The 20,306-nt window shown below is 38.7% G+C and overlaps 1 protein-coding gene and 2 long non-coding RNA genes across 4 annotated transcripts; all 3 read left to right on the forward strand.

The window, feature by feature from the left end:
• The first annotated feature begins 3,407 nt into the window (after positions 1–3,407).
• LOC5510871 (contactin-associated protein-like 2) lies at positions 3,408–18,874 on the forward strand. Of its 2 annotated transcripts, XM_048720613.1 has the most exons (5): positions 3,408–3,673; positions 11,052–12,204; positions 12,690–13,029; positions 16,665–16,931; positions 17,130–18,874. In XM_048720613.1, exons 1-5 carry the CDS (start codon positions 3,423–3,425, stop codon positions 17,618–17,620), a joined length of 2,502 nt encoding a protein of 833 aa, XP_048576570.1. In that variant the 5' UTR covers positions 3,408–3,422; the 3' UTR covers positions 17,621–18,874. The 2 variants fall into 2 exon arrangements, with proteins under 2 accessions (XP_048576570.1, XP_048576569.1); XM_048720612.1 differs by having other exon boundaries at positions 16,665–18,874.
• Positions 13,085–13,904, forward strand: LOC125558974. The gene is made up of 2 exons (XR_007306217.1): positions 13,085–13,749; positions 13,798–13,904. It is a non-coding gene; the product is annotated as an uncharacterized LOC125558974 (long non-coding RNA).
• Positions 14,362–15,480, forward strand: LOC125558975. The gene is made up of 2 exons (XR_007306218.1): positions 14,362–15,381; positions 15,430–15,480. It is a non-coding gene; the product is annotated as an uncharacterized LOC125558975 (long non-coding RNA).
• Positions 18,875–20,306: the final 1,432 nt, after the last annotated feature.

The following is a 20,306-nucleotide window of genomic DNA, read 5'->3' on the forward strand; positions in this document are numbered from 1 at the left end:
TATTAAAGTTAAATCCCCCACCCTTCCCTGGGACCATGGGTGTGGGGGTATCAAATGACTAGTGAATAAGAACATCCTACTGTTCTCTTTAAGACATGATTTTAAATTCTCATGTCTGCCAGTCTTTAGCATTCATCTTGGCCCTCAGGTAGTTCCTGGTTCATAAAAGAGTGAAAACAATTATTTATTATAATTTTTTTTAAACAATCTTTTTATCAAGCCATTTATAATCTAACTAATTTTCCACAACTATTTGAAAAAAAATAAACACATGAGATGCAAGATGCATCAATACATATTGAAAATGGGTTTTTTTATCCTCGGTAAGGAAAATTTCTCTTGTAAGTTGAAAAAGCTGCTGTATCTTCTAAGGATAACTATTATATTTTGAAATATTTGAGTTGACAAAAACAAACAGGTCTCTTTTATTTCTCTTTCGGATAGGCCTTTTGATTACTGTACACGAAGTTTTTACACAATTACAATGCAGAACGAGAATTTAACTCAACAGAATTGGGCTTAACAGTTTCAGCTTATTATGCATTTTACACAAACAAGCTAAGTATGCCAGATGTGGCATACTTGATAAATAAACTAAATGAAAAATAAACTAATTCTGCATTACTGATTCTAGTTTGCTTTATTTGAGGTATTTGCTCATACTCTCAATAGAAAATGATAGCCTTAGTCTTTTTTCATAATCGTCTGATAATAAATCCGTGAAAAACCTTTCTAACATATACTTAACTTAAAGGCACTCAGTTCAAAACCGTTTGTGTTTTAAAACAATACCTACTGGATGTACACATAAAACCATAATAGTTGTGCACGTACCTCTTTTATCACCACGTGAAAGGTCGTCCATGGTCACAGTGGCAATAATAAACTTCTCAATATTCATTTTCTTGTTTCGCTTTGCTGGTTTGCGTTGTTCATAAAAGAACTTTGAAGCATAAGCGGGGAAGTTTGGGGGCGGTGGTAAAAAATGTGTAAACACGTAAGCTTTATTTCCAGTTAGACTGATTATAAACCGGTTATGTCCAGTTTGGTGATTGAGTAAACATCATCATGACTTCATCGTGATTGACGTGTCACTTGACGATGACTCCTTTCTAGTTGGGGCCGAGTGGGGCCTGGGAGTTGCATGATTTACTGGATTGTGACACACAGGGTACCCGAACGATGACCACAAAAACCGAGTCGCATAGTTATACCATATTTCTATACCTATGGAGCTCCGCGCGCGGCATGCGGCCGCGCTGGCTTCCCTAAAATGTACACCCCTAAAACCAAGAAAACAGGCCTTTTTTTAATTATCATATTATAGTGATGCAGCTACAAAGCTATGCAAGAATCCTAGTTTTTTTATATAGGAAATTGCCATTTAATTAAGAACCTGTCAGGACTTCCAAACACGAAGGCTCTTACTCACGGGTTTGTACTGTGTTGAAACTTTTTGACACAAAGGGAACATTTCTAGGAATAATGAGAACTCGAAAATTTTAGCCACGAAGATATACACTTAGACAATCAAAAACAACACCGGTAAAATAACCGTTTTTGAATTATCGCGTAAATCTCAAATTGATAAATTTTCTGAATGTTATAAAATAAAAAGGCAAAATTCCAAACACAATTTCATTGGTGCAATCTGCAAATCGAACGTCAAAAACTGCAAGATAATTACAGCTTTGTGTTGATTCCAAAATTTTAATTCAACAGCCTGGAGTACGATATCGGCTATCAAACAATAGACGGCGCGGAGTATGATATCGGCTATCAAACAATAGACGGCCCGGAGTACGATATCGGCTATCATATAATACACGGCCCGGAGTACGATATCGGCTATCATATAATAGACAGCCCGGAGAACGATATCGGCTATCATACAATAGACGGCCTGGAGTACGATATCGGCTATCATACAATAGACGGCCCGGAGTACGATATCGGCTATCATATAATAGACGGCCCGGAGTACGATATCGGCTATCATATAATAGACGGCCCGGAGAACGATATCGGCTATAATACAATAGACGGCCCGGAGTACGATATCGGCTATCATATAATAGACGGCCCGGAGTACGATATCGGCTATCATACAATAGACGGCCCGGAGTACGATATCGGCTATCATACAATAGACGGCCCGGAGTACGATATCGGCTATCATACAATAGACGGCCCGGAGTACGATATCGGCTATCATACAATAGACGGCCCGGAGTACGATATCGGCTATCATACAATAGACGGCCCGGAGTACGATATCGGCTATCATACAATAGACGGCCCGGAGTACGATATCGGCTATTATACAATAGACGGCCCGGAGTACGATGTCGGCTATTATACAATAGACGGCCCGGAGGACGATATCGGCTATATCATATAAAAGACAGCCCGGAGAACGATATCGGCCATCATATAATAGGAATTACACGCACACCGGGTAAACATAATCAGTTACTCCCTAGATTGCTAATTTTAAATTATACCGAGCCCCAGCTGTTTTTAAGAATAAATTAAAAAAACTTTACACTGAAAATACAAAGTTAGAAAAATAATGCTTTAAATAAAAAAATCATTCTTTCTCTCTTTCATTATTTTTTTCTTTCTTTTCTTAAGAATTATGCTTTTTCAAAAGTGTGTTGGAGGCGGGTTTAGCGTAAAATCGCGAGAGCCTATTAATGGTAGATGCTTTTTTATCGAAGGAATGAATATGTGGATTGTATGAGATGTGTGATTGTATAAGAGTGTGATTACAATGGATGTTTGGTTTGACGATGAGTGTTCGCGCTCTGTGTCAAGCGAGGCTCTGTGTACGTCTAGTAGCTACCTTTGTGGCCAACACAAATTGACAAACAAGGCAGGTGATCCATTCGATTGGTTATCAACAGACAGCCGGTTGTCAATCAAAGATAAGAAGGCCAATCGAAACTAAGAACCAACACCTAGACCAACAAGCGAAAAGCCCTTATTCTAAAGTACAAGGTCATCAACTTCACCAAAATGGACGTTGAGTTGTCAAACGTTTCACGTGTGTTGAGAAGGCCTGAGTCCTCTCCATTACCACAATCACCGCAGTTTATTGATGTTATTTACGAAGCCCAATCGCGCTCACTGATTTGCCCAGGCACAAATCACGTTACCAAGGCCGACCAACCAGAGCTTACAAATGGGATCAATTGGTTATGTGGTCAATGCGTTTCGTTGTTGTACTGTTAATTAGGCTCCTAGGGAAAGAAGCTAATTAACACAAGAGCGACAGGCAAAGCGAGTATTACTCTGTTTGCAGATCAGGAACAGATAAGGCGTGTAGAAAAATACCCACAAAAGATAGAAAAATCACTGAGTCCTAAAGTCCATCTTACACTACGAAAACATCTTCTCACTTCAGAAGGTGTTCACCCAAGATGGCTCCGTCCATTCCCCTCCCTTTGCTTCTTCTTGCCGCGTTTTTTTCCGTTTCTAACTCTGCAGGTTTTGAGTCCAACTTTAAGGGAGAAGAGTACATTTCTTACGACCTTCGCTCAAATAGAATCGCTACAGAGACAAATCACATTTCGATGCAGTTCAAGACGTTTCACCCGAGCGGGTTGGTCATGCACAGTAGCGGAACACAAGGGGATTTCGTCACTTTGGAGATGATTCACGGCAAATTAAGGTAATCCTACTGGGATTTATTTCGCTTATTCTAATCTTTTTAACGATGCTTTGTTGTATAATAACTTTGGTAAAAATGCGTTTAGGCTAGCATAATGTCTAGCTTTTTTTGTCTTTTTAAAAGGATGTTTTATCTTTTTTATAAAGAAATGATCAAGACTTTTCTTTTTTTACTTTTCACAATGTTTGCATTAAAAAAAGACCTTTTTGGATAGAAGGAGACAAAATTTGCAACAGAAGAAAACAAGTTTGTAGTAATGCAAAAAGGGGCATATAAAAAATGTGAGCCGAATTACTTTTGTATTAGTTTCCAAGTAATTTAAACTAATTGCAAAATTATATGAACCTAAAACAGAGAAAAGTAGAGATAATAATATAACGATTTTATAAAGACTTTGTCAGGAAACAGGTCTCACACACTCCTAAGTTTAAAAACAAGTTCTGAAGCGTTTTCAGAAGACATAGCGAAAACATTTATTAATGTACTCGAAAAGAAAAGAAAATCACAAGCGATTGAAAGAAAATAAACATTGTAGATCTCGTAATTATTATTTCATTCAACCTATATAATAACTATAGGCATATGTCCATGTACACGCTATCTCATCTGTTAATATCCACCCGCAAATTGCTAGTGAAAGAAATAGAGAGAGTAATCCAACAGGGTGCGACGTGTATTGGCGAGATAGCATCACATATATCACAGCATATCAGATTGGTCGGATGCTTTTCGCTGCAGGTACATCTCAAACACTGATGTGTACTTAAGCTGATCAAAGTCAAGCGAAATAATATATATACAAAGACAATACTCACTATATTATATTATTAAAAAATCATAATTTCAGTGATAATATAAGCGAGAAAAACCTTGGTGAAGCTTTGAGGATTTTTTCTGTCCCCTGTTTAAAGAATTACTGGGTATTTGTCTTGGGGCGATGGATGGTTGATTGAGAATGGAAGTGCGGTATAATCTTGGTGTGAAACCCTATTAGACTCTTCAACGGCTGGTGGAACTTCCCAAAAGAAGGTTTCACAAGACCGGGGGCCCAAAGTTCTTTAAGTAAACTACTAGAAATTATTTAATGATTCTAAACCGAGCAAAATAAAAGATACAATAGATCTCTAGGGGAAATCCCCCGCCGTGAAAATATAGATATTAAAACAAGCTTAATAAAAACATTTAATGGTTTATAGAACTAAGTGAAATCTATTTCATCTATTATTAATAAGCGTAGTTTTTGTATGCGGAATTGTTTATATAGAAAGGTGAAAAATCTGGCCAGATTTTCGAAATAATGAACACAGTTTTGCACAATGGATGGTCCACTGTTCATCAACACCTAAGACTACTAGACAAGAAAGATCATTTGCTTTGTTCAACATGAAAGAAAAAAGGGTATAATCTTTGTTGAAAAAGAAAAACTTCAGCACTGAAGAAAAACCATGTGTTTTAGGGTATTTGTACGTGGCAAGAAAATGGATTAAAAACTTTTTGCTTCCTCCTTTCGCATTTTGGGAAAAAATACTTAACGGTTCAATATTTTGCATATTTTTTTTTCAAATATTGACTCATTCTTAAAATCTCCATTACAAAAAACACTTGCTTTGAAAAAATGAGTTCATCAGAGAATTCTGGCTAATGAATTAGCACTACTGTGCCTTCTATCTTGAAATACTATTAACTTAAGTTAAATGTACTTTTTGTTATAAAGTAGTCGCCGATGTAACCGGGTAGTTTCTTGGTGTTACGGAGCACCAGCACAAAAAACACAATGGAACAAAAGCCAAAAACGAGACCTTAGAACGAGACAATGAAATAGAGTACAAAGGCCTTGAGCACCAAAAACAAAGCTCTCCGTAACACCACCGCCAACCCAGTTTTATTTCTCCTGTTGGGGATAAACTTCGCGCAAAATATCACTGGTGCTCAAAAACAAAAGCGGAAGCAACATTTTAAATACTGTATGCGTTCATCTAATTGACAAACAAACGAGATATTTATCATTAACAATGATGCTTTAGTGACAATAAAACACGTATGCGATAATCCCTGCTGAGATTTAGGTATTTTGGATTTGTAACCGCTACAAAAACTCCTTACCGCAAAAGTACTATCTGATTTGCAAATCTCGCACACAAAATAATTTTTATGCATGGTATGTTGTAAAACATAACCAAGTTGACTATCTGATATCGCATCTGAGCTCCGTTAGACTTTTTGGCTTCAGAAGAGGCGTAAACCGGATAAGGGTTTGACTTTATTTTCATCTGGAATAAGCCAGCTAGTTTTGAAGCTCCACGACTTAAAAAAATGGTTATTATAATTTATATGAATTTAAACTTCCCATAACTCAATAATTTGTCTTTCAGTTTTGACTTCTTTTCAGTGTTGAAAAGGAAATTTTCGAAGAAAGAGAGGGAAACCTTTAAAACTTCTTTTAATCTTCATGTCTTTTAACGTTTTTAACACTTGCTTGATATTTTTTTTCTTTAAATTCAGAGTAAATTTGGAAGATAACAGGTGCTTGAGTTGACAATGGACACGCGAATTCCTTGGGAGCCTTTGTTATCAGGCGTTTGTTTTCCCTTGTTAGCAAGCAGACAAGGTGCTATTTACTTGCTTTTCTCTAAAACACAGGAGTCAAAAAGCATAGAAATTTGCAAACAATTCAGGATAGCAACGATAAAGTTTCTTTAGAATTTGCTATTTTTGAAATTAAATCATAGAAAAGAAAACATAAGAGGTCACTTAAAAAGTAATGGATTTTGGAACAGCCCAAACAAAATGGATTATATTAAAGAACTTTTATTTCAGAATTCATCAGGTTTTAATTAATTATCATTGTAGTATACACATTTTTCTATGACATTATAGTGCATGAAAAAGTTCATAGGTTATAGTTTTTTTCTGAATAATAAGCGTTGTTCTTTTACCCACTTTTTAATGATGACGAGGTATTTGCCTTTCTAGTGGGATTCTTTTTCAATCTAAAGGGATGACTCAACAATTACATCAGCAAGTAGTTTAAACACAAACCCCACTCATTTCTTATTCAAAAGATTATATGTTTTTTCTGAACGTGGTTTGCCGTTAGCCATATTACTCGTGGTTTCTACGAAATATCTTGGCTTAAATCAATTATAAAAATGACGAAATCATTATTTTAGATGAACACATTGTTGGCTTGACCGCTTCGCAGATGAATTTAACCAATTAGAAACCAATTAGTAACGAGTTTAACAGACCCCCTCAGACAACGTGTAAAAATCGCCGAAACCTTGAGGCGATAAGAGCCTTTAGAAATTAAATTTCTTTGTTGATACTTGTTATGAAAATAATTAACTCGATTTTTTTCCCATTAAAAGTGGCGCGGGAATCGACTTTGCGTCCCCGCTGCGGTGGGTAGCATATTTCTGGGGATTCTTCCGTGGAAGAACAACATTACATTCCAACATTGCGTTACAACATTGCGTTACATCATTGCGTTACACAAATTAAAAAAAAAACTGTTAACATTTGTTTTATCTAGATTTATTTTCACAATGTCACCGTAGCAGTTTTTAGTCACCGAAAAAAGGGGCGGCAACTGACAACAAAGATAGACTAGATTGGGTTTGACAGATGGCTATCGACTCTAAGATTGTTGAGTTCCAACTCAACCCTACTAGAGAAATGGAAACGTGCCTTGAAACGTTTAGAGGGAACAAAATTGGATTCTTCCTATATAAAACAATCATGTATTGATATTGATTGACAGATGTCCATATCATTGTAGTCCAGGCAATCTGTAGTTTGACCCGGAACTAATTCCCACAAAAGCTTTCTCTCCAAACACCTGTCAGTAATAACGTCTAGAAAAACATACTAAAAGTCCCACAAAATCCGAGCTATGCAACATTCTGTTTCTTAGCTTTTGGTGGGGAAACCATCTGTGTGCTACATGGAAACGAAGGAGGTGCGCCGTAATTCCCTTATATTTTAATAAAACTTCGACAGTTTTGCACAAAAACATGAAATATTGATAAAAAACAAACTGAGAAACATTTTGTATTCATTATTGCTGTAACTGACGAAATGTGAGTTTTCGTTAAATTTGCATTAAAACCATTTACGCCGTTCGTAAAACAGTTCTTTTATGATATTAAGACCATTATATTATTGTGAACCTAGCTTGCCTTTACACATTAATGTAGGCTAGTTCAAAATGTAGGTGAGTCCGCGTTTTATTCGATAATACACAATTCGTGTAAATGTCAACAGGAGGGGGGGGGGACTGCAAAGGTACGCCATTAATTATCATATTAGGCTAGGTCGGCTCAGTCATCTTCACTTGGGTCGATGCTGTTATTGGTGCATCCAGTTCCTCGGCATTGACCACATGCCAAGGAGCAGCCGAAACCATGCTTGGACTGCATCATAAGTGATTTGAAGAACCAGGCGTGAATAAATTATTTATACATAACAAGACATAAAAAAAGTATCCACAGATAAGACATGCTGCTTTCCACAGGAAGCAAAATGTATTAAGGTTATATTTTTTTTACACGTTTGTTTGTATTCGGTGAATGAAAAAACTATCATGAGACCATGCAGGGTTGTACGCGCGACTACATGAGGAAATTCAAAACTCACATAATATTGCTTTCAACAAAAGCCACATCTCTTAATATTTTGCAACGGTTCCAAAAGCGTTGTCCGAGTGCATTACTTAGCGTGGTATTGTCATTCCATCTTCTCGGCCAAAGCGACTGCCTAAAATGTGTCGTGTGAACATGGATTTCGTGAAATACACGTTTGATTGTCAAATGAATATAGATTTTTAGGGGTGATGTTTACCGGAAACGAGATTTATAGTGTCAGAGTCATGTGTCGGAACTGCAAACGTTTAGAGTGTGATGGAAGGTCAAAAGTTTGGTTGTTTTGATCAAGGCTGTGCTATGTTTATGTTGTATTCCTTTCAGTAGCAATTATTCTGTATGGGTCTACCTTAAATAGAAGTATTGTATTGGAAGTTTAGAAATAGAGTCGCTGTAAACCCATAATTATGCTTTAAGAATTGCAAGTGATTTCTTCTGCTTTCCCTTTGTCCATTACTGCAATTCCTTTGGGTTGATTTCGGACTCCTCGGTAACGTTTCGGGTCCCGGGATCAGTTAGGGTACTTTTGGGGATCATTTCGGGTCCTGGGATCGTTTCGGGTCGTTGGGTCGCACATGTAAACAAGAGTAAATACAGGGAAATCAATCCGGCTTGAGATGATTTTGCACAATTACTAACATACAATGAAAAGAGTAAATGCGGCTGGGGTTCAACTAATTTATTAAAATCTGCCACTGATCTAAATTACAAGTGAATTATTAATAATAATAAAATACGATAAAATGAATAAACCCCCACTTGGGAGGGTGGGCGTGGTAAAATTACAAACATGCCATTCTGATTGGTGTACTAATTGATCTACGTTATTAATTACCCATTTTGACAGGTCAAAATTAACAAATTACTTGGTAGAGATTAAGACTATGGTAATATATGCAGTAATGAAATTGCGAAACTGGCCCGTTAACTGCACAAATAACATGGATCTGACAGCTGGAATCTCAAAATCAACCAGACGAAAAAAAGAACGAAGCGAAATTCCTACGTCGCTACGAGCCCTCACGCTATCGGAAATAATCAATAAGCTAACAGATATATGACAGCGTCGATCATAGGTGTACGTGGTCTCATGTGGTCGAGGTAACCAATGAATAAGAAGTATCGCCTATGGTGCAAGGGTTTTTGGGAACTGCATTGTGCAAATCGCGAGACGTGTGTTTAGCTTTAGCTCTGTAAGCTAAAGGCAGAGTCTGCATCCGGGACTTTTTATTGTCCCTGGCACAGGTAACCCAAATATTGTAACAGGGAGGACCCGATAAGTCGCTTTCTGCCGATAAGTCATGTAATTCAAGATGGCGGATGAGCTGTTGCAATGTTTTTGAGAGAACACAGGGCTCTCAAGCTTGGAAATAAAGACTCAAAACACAGACAATTGGGGTTTTAAAGAGAAAAAACACAAATAAAATTAGATTTTAAACTCTCCAACATTTATCTAGTCATAAAAGGCCTAGGGTTCCGCTCGAAGTTGATCATTAGCGCTTATAACATATTGGTTGCAAATTACAAGTTGGGAAGCCTGTGATGATTCAAATTGGCGCTCGGTGTGTTTTGTCGTTTTCCGTTTGTTTCTTGAAAAAACTAGTCCTAATTAATCCTAAGACATTTAGGGACGTCCAATATGTGAAACTGAAGCTCTTAATTTCAAGCTGGCGTCAATGGGAGACTTTAAATGCTTGCATATCGAAGAACGCGTTTTAAACCAGTTGAAAACAAAATTTGGGACTGAATGGAAGCGATTGCAGACAACATAGAGATGTATGAAGATTCTCTGATGAAATAAAACGAAAATTAAGATAAAACTTGGCTTATATTTGTTTCCTGTGTTCAATTTACTCGTCAAAACCAGTTTTCTTGTCGCTTATCTACCGATAGCTATCGGAGGGATAACTTTGCTTTCGGGAATCAAAGTCCTATCGGCAGATAAATTCATCTGACTTTTCAGGAACCGGCCCCTGGTTGTTTACGGGTTCCCGATAAGCAAATTATAATTTAATTAATAGATTGGCTAAATAGTTATTGAATATTAACAAAAATCGTAGACTTGTCGATGTCTATAGACGACTGGTACCCCAAACCCTGCTGTGGCATCGGCACTTTTTGAAAAAATAAGACAAAGAACAAGTAGATAAAGTATTATTTTGTAGCAAAACTTCCAATACCTTAGCAAAGTGACAGCTTAATGTCAAATCATTTGACAGAAAAGAAACCCATTGGCTGGTAGGGAAACCCATAAAATGATGTTAGCCGTGATTGGCCCACTTCTTTCCGGGCATAGGTATAGTTTCCTCAAGTGATGAAAACTCACTACAACTCGACACAACTTGAAAATGGCAAGATTTCATCGGAAAAAATGCAACAAATTGGATATTTCAACTTGGTCAATTCAAGTTAAATAGTTGATCTATAAATTTAGTTGAAAATATTAAGGGAAAACAATCGTTTTCGGTATCAATTTTTGCATTAAAAGTAATTCCGGGTAAGTTAACGGGAGCTCTTGAGCTCCCGTAAGTTACCGGGCGAGTTACCGGGTGACTTTCCGGGTTTATCGGGACTTTTGAGAAACAACCTCCAGGTCTCAAAATTTGCCGTTTGACAACATGATATGCTTGTTTGAGGTTCTGGTACTCACATATCACCCTGTAGAATGAATCTCACTAAAGAAGATGGTCTGTTTAGCGTGACTGCCACTAAAGAAGATGGTTTGTTTTCTTTCTCAGATTAACTATTGATCTCGGAAATACGAGAACAATGTCAGGGAAACATCACGTGATTGTGGGTGAAAACCTCGACGATAACAAATGGCATACGGTAAAAGTGGCACGAAACCAGCGCAGTCTGCTGCTGACCCTCGACAATAAAGAAACAAGAACAAATACCGCGGGCTCATTTGTTCGTCTAGACCTCGACAAGTTCATTTTTGTGGGGGGTGTAGACAGGAGTCTGCCTGATGATTACCACGGAGCTAGAGACGCGCCAAACTTTAAGGGCTGCCTGAAGGACGTGTACTTTGACTTTATCGATATTCTATACGGAGCTCAATACGAACTGCTTTACTACAGCACTTATGGAAGACTTAGTTATATATGCCCTCTTGATGACTACACGCCTGTCGGATTTCCCTCTCTAAATACACATCTCCGTCTCACTGATTTGTCACCAAATAATTTTACTGTCTGGCTCAGTTTTCGGACATACTCCGGGGATGGGGTGCTGGCTTTCAAGATGAGCACAGACGCTCGCGTCTATCTGTCACTGGTTCATGCAAAACTGGAATTAGAAATCCGCATCGGTACCGACCGACCAATTAAAATCAGCCTAGGAGAAAACCTTAACGATGGATTATGGCATGATGTCACTTCCGGTATAAACAGGAAGGAGCTGTGGCTGACCCTGGACGACAAACCGGAAGTACGCCATGCAAATCCTTGGCTCAAGAATATCGGGAAGTTCCGGCGAAGGACCTACATCGGAAGTGGAACGCAGAAGACAGGGTTCGTCGGTTGTATGAATAACATCAAACTCAACGGTGCTTTAGTTCGACCACGAAAGCTCTCGAAAGAGGTAGCGGGTGCTGTGATTGGTCGATGCAGTATTACGTCAAAGTGTTTCCCTAACCCTTGCCAGAATGGAGGAGCGTGCAAGGAATCATGGGATAGCTACACGTGTGACTGCCAGGGCACTTTCTATGAGGGAGCGACGTGCGAGGTCCCTCTGTACCGCTCTACATGTGAGGAGTACAAGACGCTAGGGATATCCGAAGACTCCTACTGCAAAGTGGACCCGGACGGAAAGGGACCCTTGGGGTCTTTTGCGGTCATGTGCAACATGACGAATCCGGAGGCGAAGACGGTGGTGTCACACAACAAGCAGGTATGACATCTGTCACAAATGCACCCTTTTGACGGTGTTTGCAATTTTAAGTGTGTTTATTTGATTGGTTACGAAGATCTAGGTGCTTAATATGATTGTCAGGTCTTCAAGCCTTTTAGCTTTCAAACTCACTCCTCACACCAGGAGACCGCGTCAATCACTATCATGCTTTATTGTGGCAGCAGAGAGAGTAGTAGAGTAGTTAAGAGAGTAGTTGCGAGAGTAGTTGCGAGAGTAGTAGAGTAGTTGCGAGAGTAGTTGCGAGAGTAGTAGAGTAGTCGAGAGAGTAGTAAAGTAGTTGAGAGAGTAGTAGAGTAGCTGAGAGAGTAGTTGAGTAGCTCTTAATGTTCTTAATGGTTATTATGTAAACCCTCTTGAGTTAAAGTTGTTTTATAGTACCAATAATTAGACTAAGCACAGCATTTGTTTATGTGTCATTGATAACATCAGATTATATAATAGTGATGATAATATCTATTTCCTAGATGCGCCAGGAAGTGACTCAAGACGCCAGTAACTTTCACGGGTTCTACTTCCACCACATCAACTACCAGCACGACCTGGCGAGCATCCGGGCTCTTATCGTGAAGAGCAAGCGCTGTCGTCAGTACATCAGCTTTAACTGCTTCAACACTCTCATCCTTAATGCGCCCAATGGACCCGCGCATGCGCAGTGGCTTTCACGCACAGGCGTCCTGCAAAATTACTGGGGAGGCGCGCCTGCGGATAGGCAAATTTGTGCCTGCGGTGTTGATGGGACATGCGCAGATCCAACGAAGTATTGCAACTGCGATATTGGGGATTCAGTGTGGAGGGAAGATGCAGGTATAAGAGAACAAAGATAAAGGCCATCTTTTAATTGAGTGTATGCAGGTATAAAAGATCAAAGATAAAGGCCATCTTTTAATGGAGTGTATGCAGGTATAAGAGAACAAAGATAAAGGCCATCTTTAAATGGAGTGTATGCAGGTATAAAATATCAAAGATAAAGGCCATCTTTTAATGGAGTGTATGCAGGTATAAGAGAACAAAGATAAAGGCCATCTTTTAATGGAGTGTATGCAGGTATTAAAGATCAAAGATTAAGGCCATCTTTTAATGGAGTCTATGCAGGTATAAGAGAACAAAGATAAAGGCCATCTTTTAATGGAGTGTATGCAGGTATCAGAGAACAAAGATAAAGGCCATCTTTTAATGGAGTGTATGCAGGTATAAGAGAACAAAGATAAAGGCCATCTTTTAATGGAGTGTATGCAGGTATAAAAGATCAAAGATAAAGGCCATCTTTTAATGGAGTGTATGCAGGTATAAGAGAACAAAGATAAAGGCCATCTTTTAATGGAGTGTATGCAGGTATAAAAGATCAAAGATAAAGGCCATCTTTTAATGGAGTGTATGCAGGTATAAGAGAACAAAGATAAAGGCCATCTTTAAATGGAGTGTATGCAGGTATAAAATATCAAAGATAAAGGCCATCTTTTAATGGAGTGTATGCAGGTATAAGAGAACAAAGATAAAGGCCATCTTTTAATGGAGTGTATGCAGGTATTAAAGATCAAAGATTAAGGCCATCTTTTAATGGAGTCTATGCAGGTATAAGAGAACAAAGATAAAGGCCATCTTTTAATGGAGTGTATGCAGGTATCAGAGAACAAAGATAAAGGCCATCTTTTAATGGAGTGTATGCAGGTATAAGAGAACAAAGATAAAGGCCATCTTTTAATGGAGTGTATGCAGGTATAAAAGATCAAAGATAAAGGCCATCTTTTAATGGAGTGTATGCAGGTATAAGAGAACAAAGATAAAGGCCATCTTTTAATGGAGTGTATGCAGGTATAAAAGATCAAAGATAAAGGCCATCTTTTAATGGAGTGTATGCAGGTATAAGAGAACAAAGATAAAGGCCATCTTTTAATGGAGTGTATGCAGATATAAGAGAACAAAGATTAAGGCCATCTTTTAATGGAGTGTATGCAGGTATAAGAGAACAAAGATAAAGGCCATCTTTAAATGGAGTGTATGCAGGTATAAAAGAACAAAGATTAAGGTCATCTTTTAATGGAGTGTATGCAGGTATAAGAGAACAAAGATAAAGGCCATCTTTAAATGGAGTGTATGCAGGTATTAAAGATCAAAGATTAAGGCCATCTTTTAATGGAGTGTATGCAGATATAAGAGAACAAAGATTAAGGCCATCTTTTAATGGAGTGTATGCAGGTATAAGAGAACAAAGATAAAGGCCATCTTTAAATGGAGTGTATGCAGGTATAAAAGAACAAAGATTAAGGCCATCTTTTAATGGAGTGTATGCAGGTATAAGAGAACAAAGATAAAGGCCATCTTTAAATGGAGTGTATGCAGGTATTAAAGATCAAAGATTAAGGCCATCTTTTAATGGAGTCTATGCAGGTATAAGAGAACAAAGATAAAGGCCATCTTTTAATGGAGTGTATGCAGGTATAAGAGAACAAAGATAAAGGCCATCTTTAAATGGAGTGTATGCAGGTATAAAATATCAAAGATAAAGGCCATCTTTTAATGGAGTGTATGCAGGTATAAGAGAACAAAGATAAAGGCCATCTTTTAATGGAGTGTATGCAGGTATAAAAGATCAAAGATAAAGGCCATCTTTTAATGGAGTGTATGAAGGTATAAGAGAACAAAGATAAAGGCCATCTTTTAATGGAGTGTATGCAGATATAAGAGAACAAAGATAAAGGCCATCTTTAAATGGAGTGTATGCAGGTATAAAAGATCAAAGATAAAGGCCATCTTTTAATGGAGTGTATGCAGGTATAAGAGAACAAAGATAAAGGCCATCTTTTAATGGAGTGTATGCAGGTATAAGAGAACAAAGATAAAGGCCATCTTTTAATGGAGTGTATGCAGGTATAAAAGATCAAAGATAAAGGCCATCTTTTAATGGAGTGTATGCAGGTATAAGAGAACAAAGATAAAGGCCATCTTTTAATGGAGTGTATGCAGGTATAAGAGAACAAAGATAAAGGCCATCTTTTAATGGAGTGTATGCAGGTATAACAGATCAAAGATAAAGGCCATCTTTTAATGGAGTGTATGCAGGTATAAGAGAACAAAGATAAAGGCCATCTTTAAATGGAGTGTATGCAGGTATAAGAGAACAAAGATAAAGGCCATCTTTTAATGGAGTGTATGCAGGTATAAAATATCAAAGATTAAGGCCATCTTTTAATGGAGTGTATGCAGGTATAAGAGAACAAAGATAAAGGCCATCTTTTAATGGAGTGTATGCAGGTATAAGAGATCAAAGATAAAGGCCATCTTTTAATGGAGTGTATGCAGGTATAAGAGAACAAAGATAAAGGCCATCTTTTAATGGAGTGTATGCAGGTATAAAAGATCAAAGATAAAGGCCATCTTTTAATGGAGTGTATGCAGGTATAAGAGAACAAAGATAAAGGCCATCTTTTAATGGAGTGTATGCAGGTATAAGAGAACAAAGATAAAGGCCATCTTTAAATGGAGTGTATGAAGGTATAAGAGAACAAAGATTAAGGCCATCTTTTAATGGAGTGTATGCAGGTATAAAATATCAAAGATAAAGACCATCTTTTAATGGAGTGTATGCAGGTATAAGAGATCAAAGATTAAGGCCATCTTTTAATGGAGTGTATGCAGGTATAAGAGAACAAAGATAAAGGCCATCTTTAAATGGAGTGTATGAAGGTATAAGAGAACAAAGATAAAGGCCATCTTTAAATGGAGTGTATGCAGGTATAAGAGAACAAAGATAAAGGCCATCTTTTAATGGAGTGTATGCAGGTATAAAATATCAAAGATAAAGGCCATCTTTTAATGGAGTGTATGCAGGTATAAGAGAACAAAGATAAAGGCCATCTTTTAATGGAGTGTATGCAGGTATAAAATATCAAAGATAAAGGCCATCTTTTAATGGAGTGCGTTGTATGGTAACCCAGTAAGATTGGCTAAAATAATGGTGATAACTATCTACGTATTTGCGGCCTTCCTGTGGTAGGGTTTATAATTATCTTATCTTTCCCGTTCCTGAACCACCACGTGTCTCCACCCTAGTTTGTTTATTTTACGTGCACCGCTTAGCGCTCTCCGCCGTACTTCTCAAGGCTCAAGGTAGTTTTGGTCTTCTAGGCCTCCCCTCTTTTATTTCTGCTTTTAGATTTTATTCGTTAGCAACAAGGGATAAAAAGTATTTGTGAATTTTTTTTTTGACAATTCAACTCTTTTGCTATTGTTAACAACCCATACATCCATATTATTATTTGTAAGGAAACATTTAAATAACTATCCACCATTGAAGTGTGTTGAAACTAAAAATTTATAATTAAGAGTATCGCTTGAATTAGCCAATGAAAATGAAAGCTTTGTTTATCTCTGAGGCAGTGTTAAATGGCAGTGTGATAGGCTTTCCCTTAACACTTTTCCAATTTGTGTTCTTACTCTAGGTTATTTGAGGGACAAGAATGCCCTTCCCGTCAGTATGCTGCAGTTCACAGAAGACGCCTCTCGATCATACTTTACCCTGGGGCCCTTGGAATGCTTCGGCTACGACGGGACACCTGTGGTACAACACTCCTCTAGTGGTAGTATCATGTCTTCCGCCTGCCGTCCAATCACCCCTTCCCCCACAGAACTAGAGCCAAGCGCCCCGCCTTTCGTTCCTACCGCCTGGATCAGTAAAGGGAGCAGGACCGCCATGACGGAGAATACGGGTAGGCCAACGCCCTTTTATAGCCCGCCAAGCCCCACTGAGCTAACCCCCACTGCACGGCCGCCTAACCAGCATGGTCACGTGACAGTGACGACAACCATCGCTACGCATGACAACTCCACCCACGTGACCTCGGTGGTGAAGCACAAGAAGAATGGGTCCAAACATGGCGTGACAATTCACTCGTCTATCTCTTCAGATAAGGGCGGCGGCCTGACCATACAAAACACCATCACGACCAAGGGCAAGACCGTCACGCTGCCTCCTGTCACGCCGACCACAGGCTACCCATCCGCCTGGGGGAACAGCAGCATTGCGCACGTGACCCGCGTGACGGAGTACGAGTATAGCGAGAAGTTCATCGTCCTCGTGGTCTCCTCCGTTATCGCCCTAGTCCTCCTCGTCATTGTTGTCGTCATTCTGTTGCTAAGGAGATCCGGCCGCACTTACATTAGTTGCGCTGTGTGCAAGCGCTGTCGCAATAAGCGAAGTATCCCAGAAATAGAGATCTACCGTCACTCGATGTATTCGGATTCACCGGAAGTACTTCAGCTTGAGGATATGCGTCCGTCTTCAGTGGAGCTCGGGGCGTATAACCTGCGAAATGGACAAGCCGTGTATCACAGCGTCCATCAGACAGGATCCGTCAAAAAGTTTGTGTCATTCTCATCGTCCACGGCAAAGATTTAGGCATGCGCAGTAAGCACGTGACACAATAACTAATCATTTATGAGAAACTAATGCAAGAAGCAAAATTCTACGTGGATCTAGAAGCCAGAAAGTTGTATTAGCCAATCACGAAGTTAGAGTGTACCCAATAACAAAGCGAAAAACTCTGCTAGCAATTAATGGAACTGTATCAGCCAATCACATAGCGAGATAGCTGTATAAGCAATCAAAACGAAACTCAGTGTGCATATCAATAAACAAGAAACAAGTTCACATACCACCGAACAAGAGACATTAACCAATCACGAACAATAACGATGAATTACTAAGCGATGGATTTTCCAAAGCATATGGATTTTCTGACGACCACGAATAGAGAGATTCTAAGTCGTTCCATAAAGTGTTGAATTGTGTAATGATTATTTTAAACTCTTCCATATCATGAGCCTAATGATGAGGCAATATCCAATATCTCCATCTCTTGATGTTTTGATATTGTTGTAAATGATAAATAGCTATTACCCGAGAAAAAATGGGGAAAAGATTATCACATAAGCGTGGAAGGTTGCCTGGTATTACCCCACTCTCCCCACCCTAGGACAGAGTGACGCAAAGTTTAGAATTGTCCTAGGGTTTGGGGCATTAAATAATACGTACCAGGTAATACCAAGCAATAGACGATATATACCAGGCAATATACATACCAGGTAATACTAGGCAATAGATAATATATACCAGGCAATTCACCATTGGGTTTCGGGTTTAGTGCAGGACAAGGCAGGCATTGAATGGTAGCTTATAAAAAGGATAGAGCCAAAAGAATAGTGGGTTGAAATTTGTACAAACAGTCAAACAGCAATCGTCCTATATAAGGGTAAGCAGTGCCATACCCCAACAGGAAAACAAGATAGTGAATCAGTAGGTAGTCAGCGAATACTCCCTAGTCACAATAGGTAATTCAATGGCGATTAAAAAATTCGTTATTGTAAAAGTGTTAATTACATACATTAGTTGAGACGAAATACAAAGTCCTCTCACCTCCAGGCGTTATTCAAAGTAGAACAAAGTAAACAACATTCTTTAAATGTCCTAGTTACCTGTACGTTCTTGTAGAACTTAGAATTATACTACTGTGGGTTTTTAAGTTTTAGAAATATTTTGAAATTAATTATCCCACATCCACAGCAGGATCTGTTAAAGTTATCTTGTCTTCTAGTTTTCTTAACATTAAAATGATGATTAAATAATACTAATAAATAATGATTTCGAATTAAATCCATTTAATACTGACGCTGACACTGACTTTATAATATATCAGCCCACTTTCCATCTCCCTTTCACAGGCTATATGATATATATCAGCCCTCTCCCCTTCCGTACTTGGTAGAATAGGGGACCTAGGTTGCTTTACGGGATGGTCGTGATGTGTTCGGTGCTTCATTAGTAAAAAATCATCCTGAAGCTGTGTGTATCTGGTGGCTTTTTTGCTCATTTTATGGTCAAGGCTGTTGCGTGACATTCTTGGAATTTTAATTCTTAGGAGCGAGTAAGGGGAACGCGTCGCGGGCAAGTATTAACATGTCTATTGTATTTAGATTGTATTTAGGGACTTTCCCGCTGGCAAAGTGGAATGTTCTAGATTTGCTTAGAGACATGGCAAAGCAATAATATTTTAATTCCTAGGAGTGAATCGCGGGCGAGTATAAACATGTCTTAGAGTTGTCCAGACTTGGTGCAGAAAAGCGCAGGCTCGGTTCGCCGGGGTCGCCGTCCGGGCTGCCCTTCCCTAACATCCGGATCCACGGGCGGCTCCTACTTGGGTAGATCGTCATCCTCTCCATGCTCTCGTCTTCCACGATCTCACCCATGCGAGTGACGTTGACCTTCTCGACCACTTTCCTGGTTCGGTCTTTGTATTTGAATGTCGTGACTACTTTGTTCCTAACCTTGTTAACGCCTGACTTTTTGTAGTCTTGTCCAATTTTGTGAAAGGAGTAGTCGGTGTCTCTATCAGATCTGAGTAGTATGTTGGGGATGATTAGCACAATAATTGCATACCCTTGTGTATCTGCAAGTTCTATTGTTTGCTCTGATAGGTTAGTCAAGATAACTTTAATATATTCCAATAGTTAGGGAGGGGTTATTGTTGTGGAGACTGGGGAGGGGTGTGTACTGTGTGGGTGTTACTGATCCAACCGAACCGTCCGGGTGGTGGTTCAAATATAAAAGCATCGAGAACAATGGCGACCAATCAGAGCGAAGATGAGACTAGTAAAATCGGTTTATACAATAGGGCATATCGACCAATCAGAGCGAGGATGAGACTAGTAAAACCGGTTTATACAATATTAGAGGGGGGGTGGGTAGTTATTGATAAAGAGGGGTAAGGTTAGTAGAATATTAATGCAACGACTCAGAGTGAATATCAATGACTTTATTCTACAATGTCTCTTAATTTATTATCTTACACATTTTCAATAAAGTATTTCACTACCCTTCCCTTGCGAAAGAGAATTATGCCGTGAATATCGTCTCCATCGTTTAGTGAACAGTGGATAATATTAATAACTTTGCTGTCAACACAATAAATACCTTAACCTTTTACCTCTGTACTTAAAAGTTCTAAATGTTGAGATGCCTATTCATATTTAATATGACACGGGCTAGTCTTTTCTTCATGAATTTACGTTAACATCATAAGAGAAAG

Source organism: Nematostella vectensis, chromosome 13 (genome assembly GCF_932526225.1).
Source record: "Nematostella vectensis chromosome 13, jaNemVect1.1, whole genome shotgun sequence".
Taxonomy (NCBI): Eukaryota; Metazoa; Cnidaria; class Anthozoa; order Actiniaria; family Edwardsiidae; genus Nematostella; species Nematostella vectensis.

Coding starts and splice junctions, on each gene's coding strand:
- LOC5510871 (XM_048720612.1), top strand. CDS start 3,423: ATGGCTCCGTCCATTCCCCTCCCTTTGCTTCTTCTTGCCGCGTTTTTT. Junction 3,674..11,051: donor ATGATTCACGGCAAATTAAG/GTAATCCTACTG, acceptor TTTCTTTCTCAG/ATTAACTATTGATCTCGGAA. Junction 13,030..16,664: donor AGTGTGGAGGGAAGATGCAG/GTATAAGAGAAC, acceptor TTCTTACTCTAG/GTTATTTGAGGGACAAGAAT.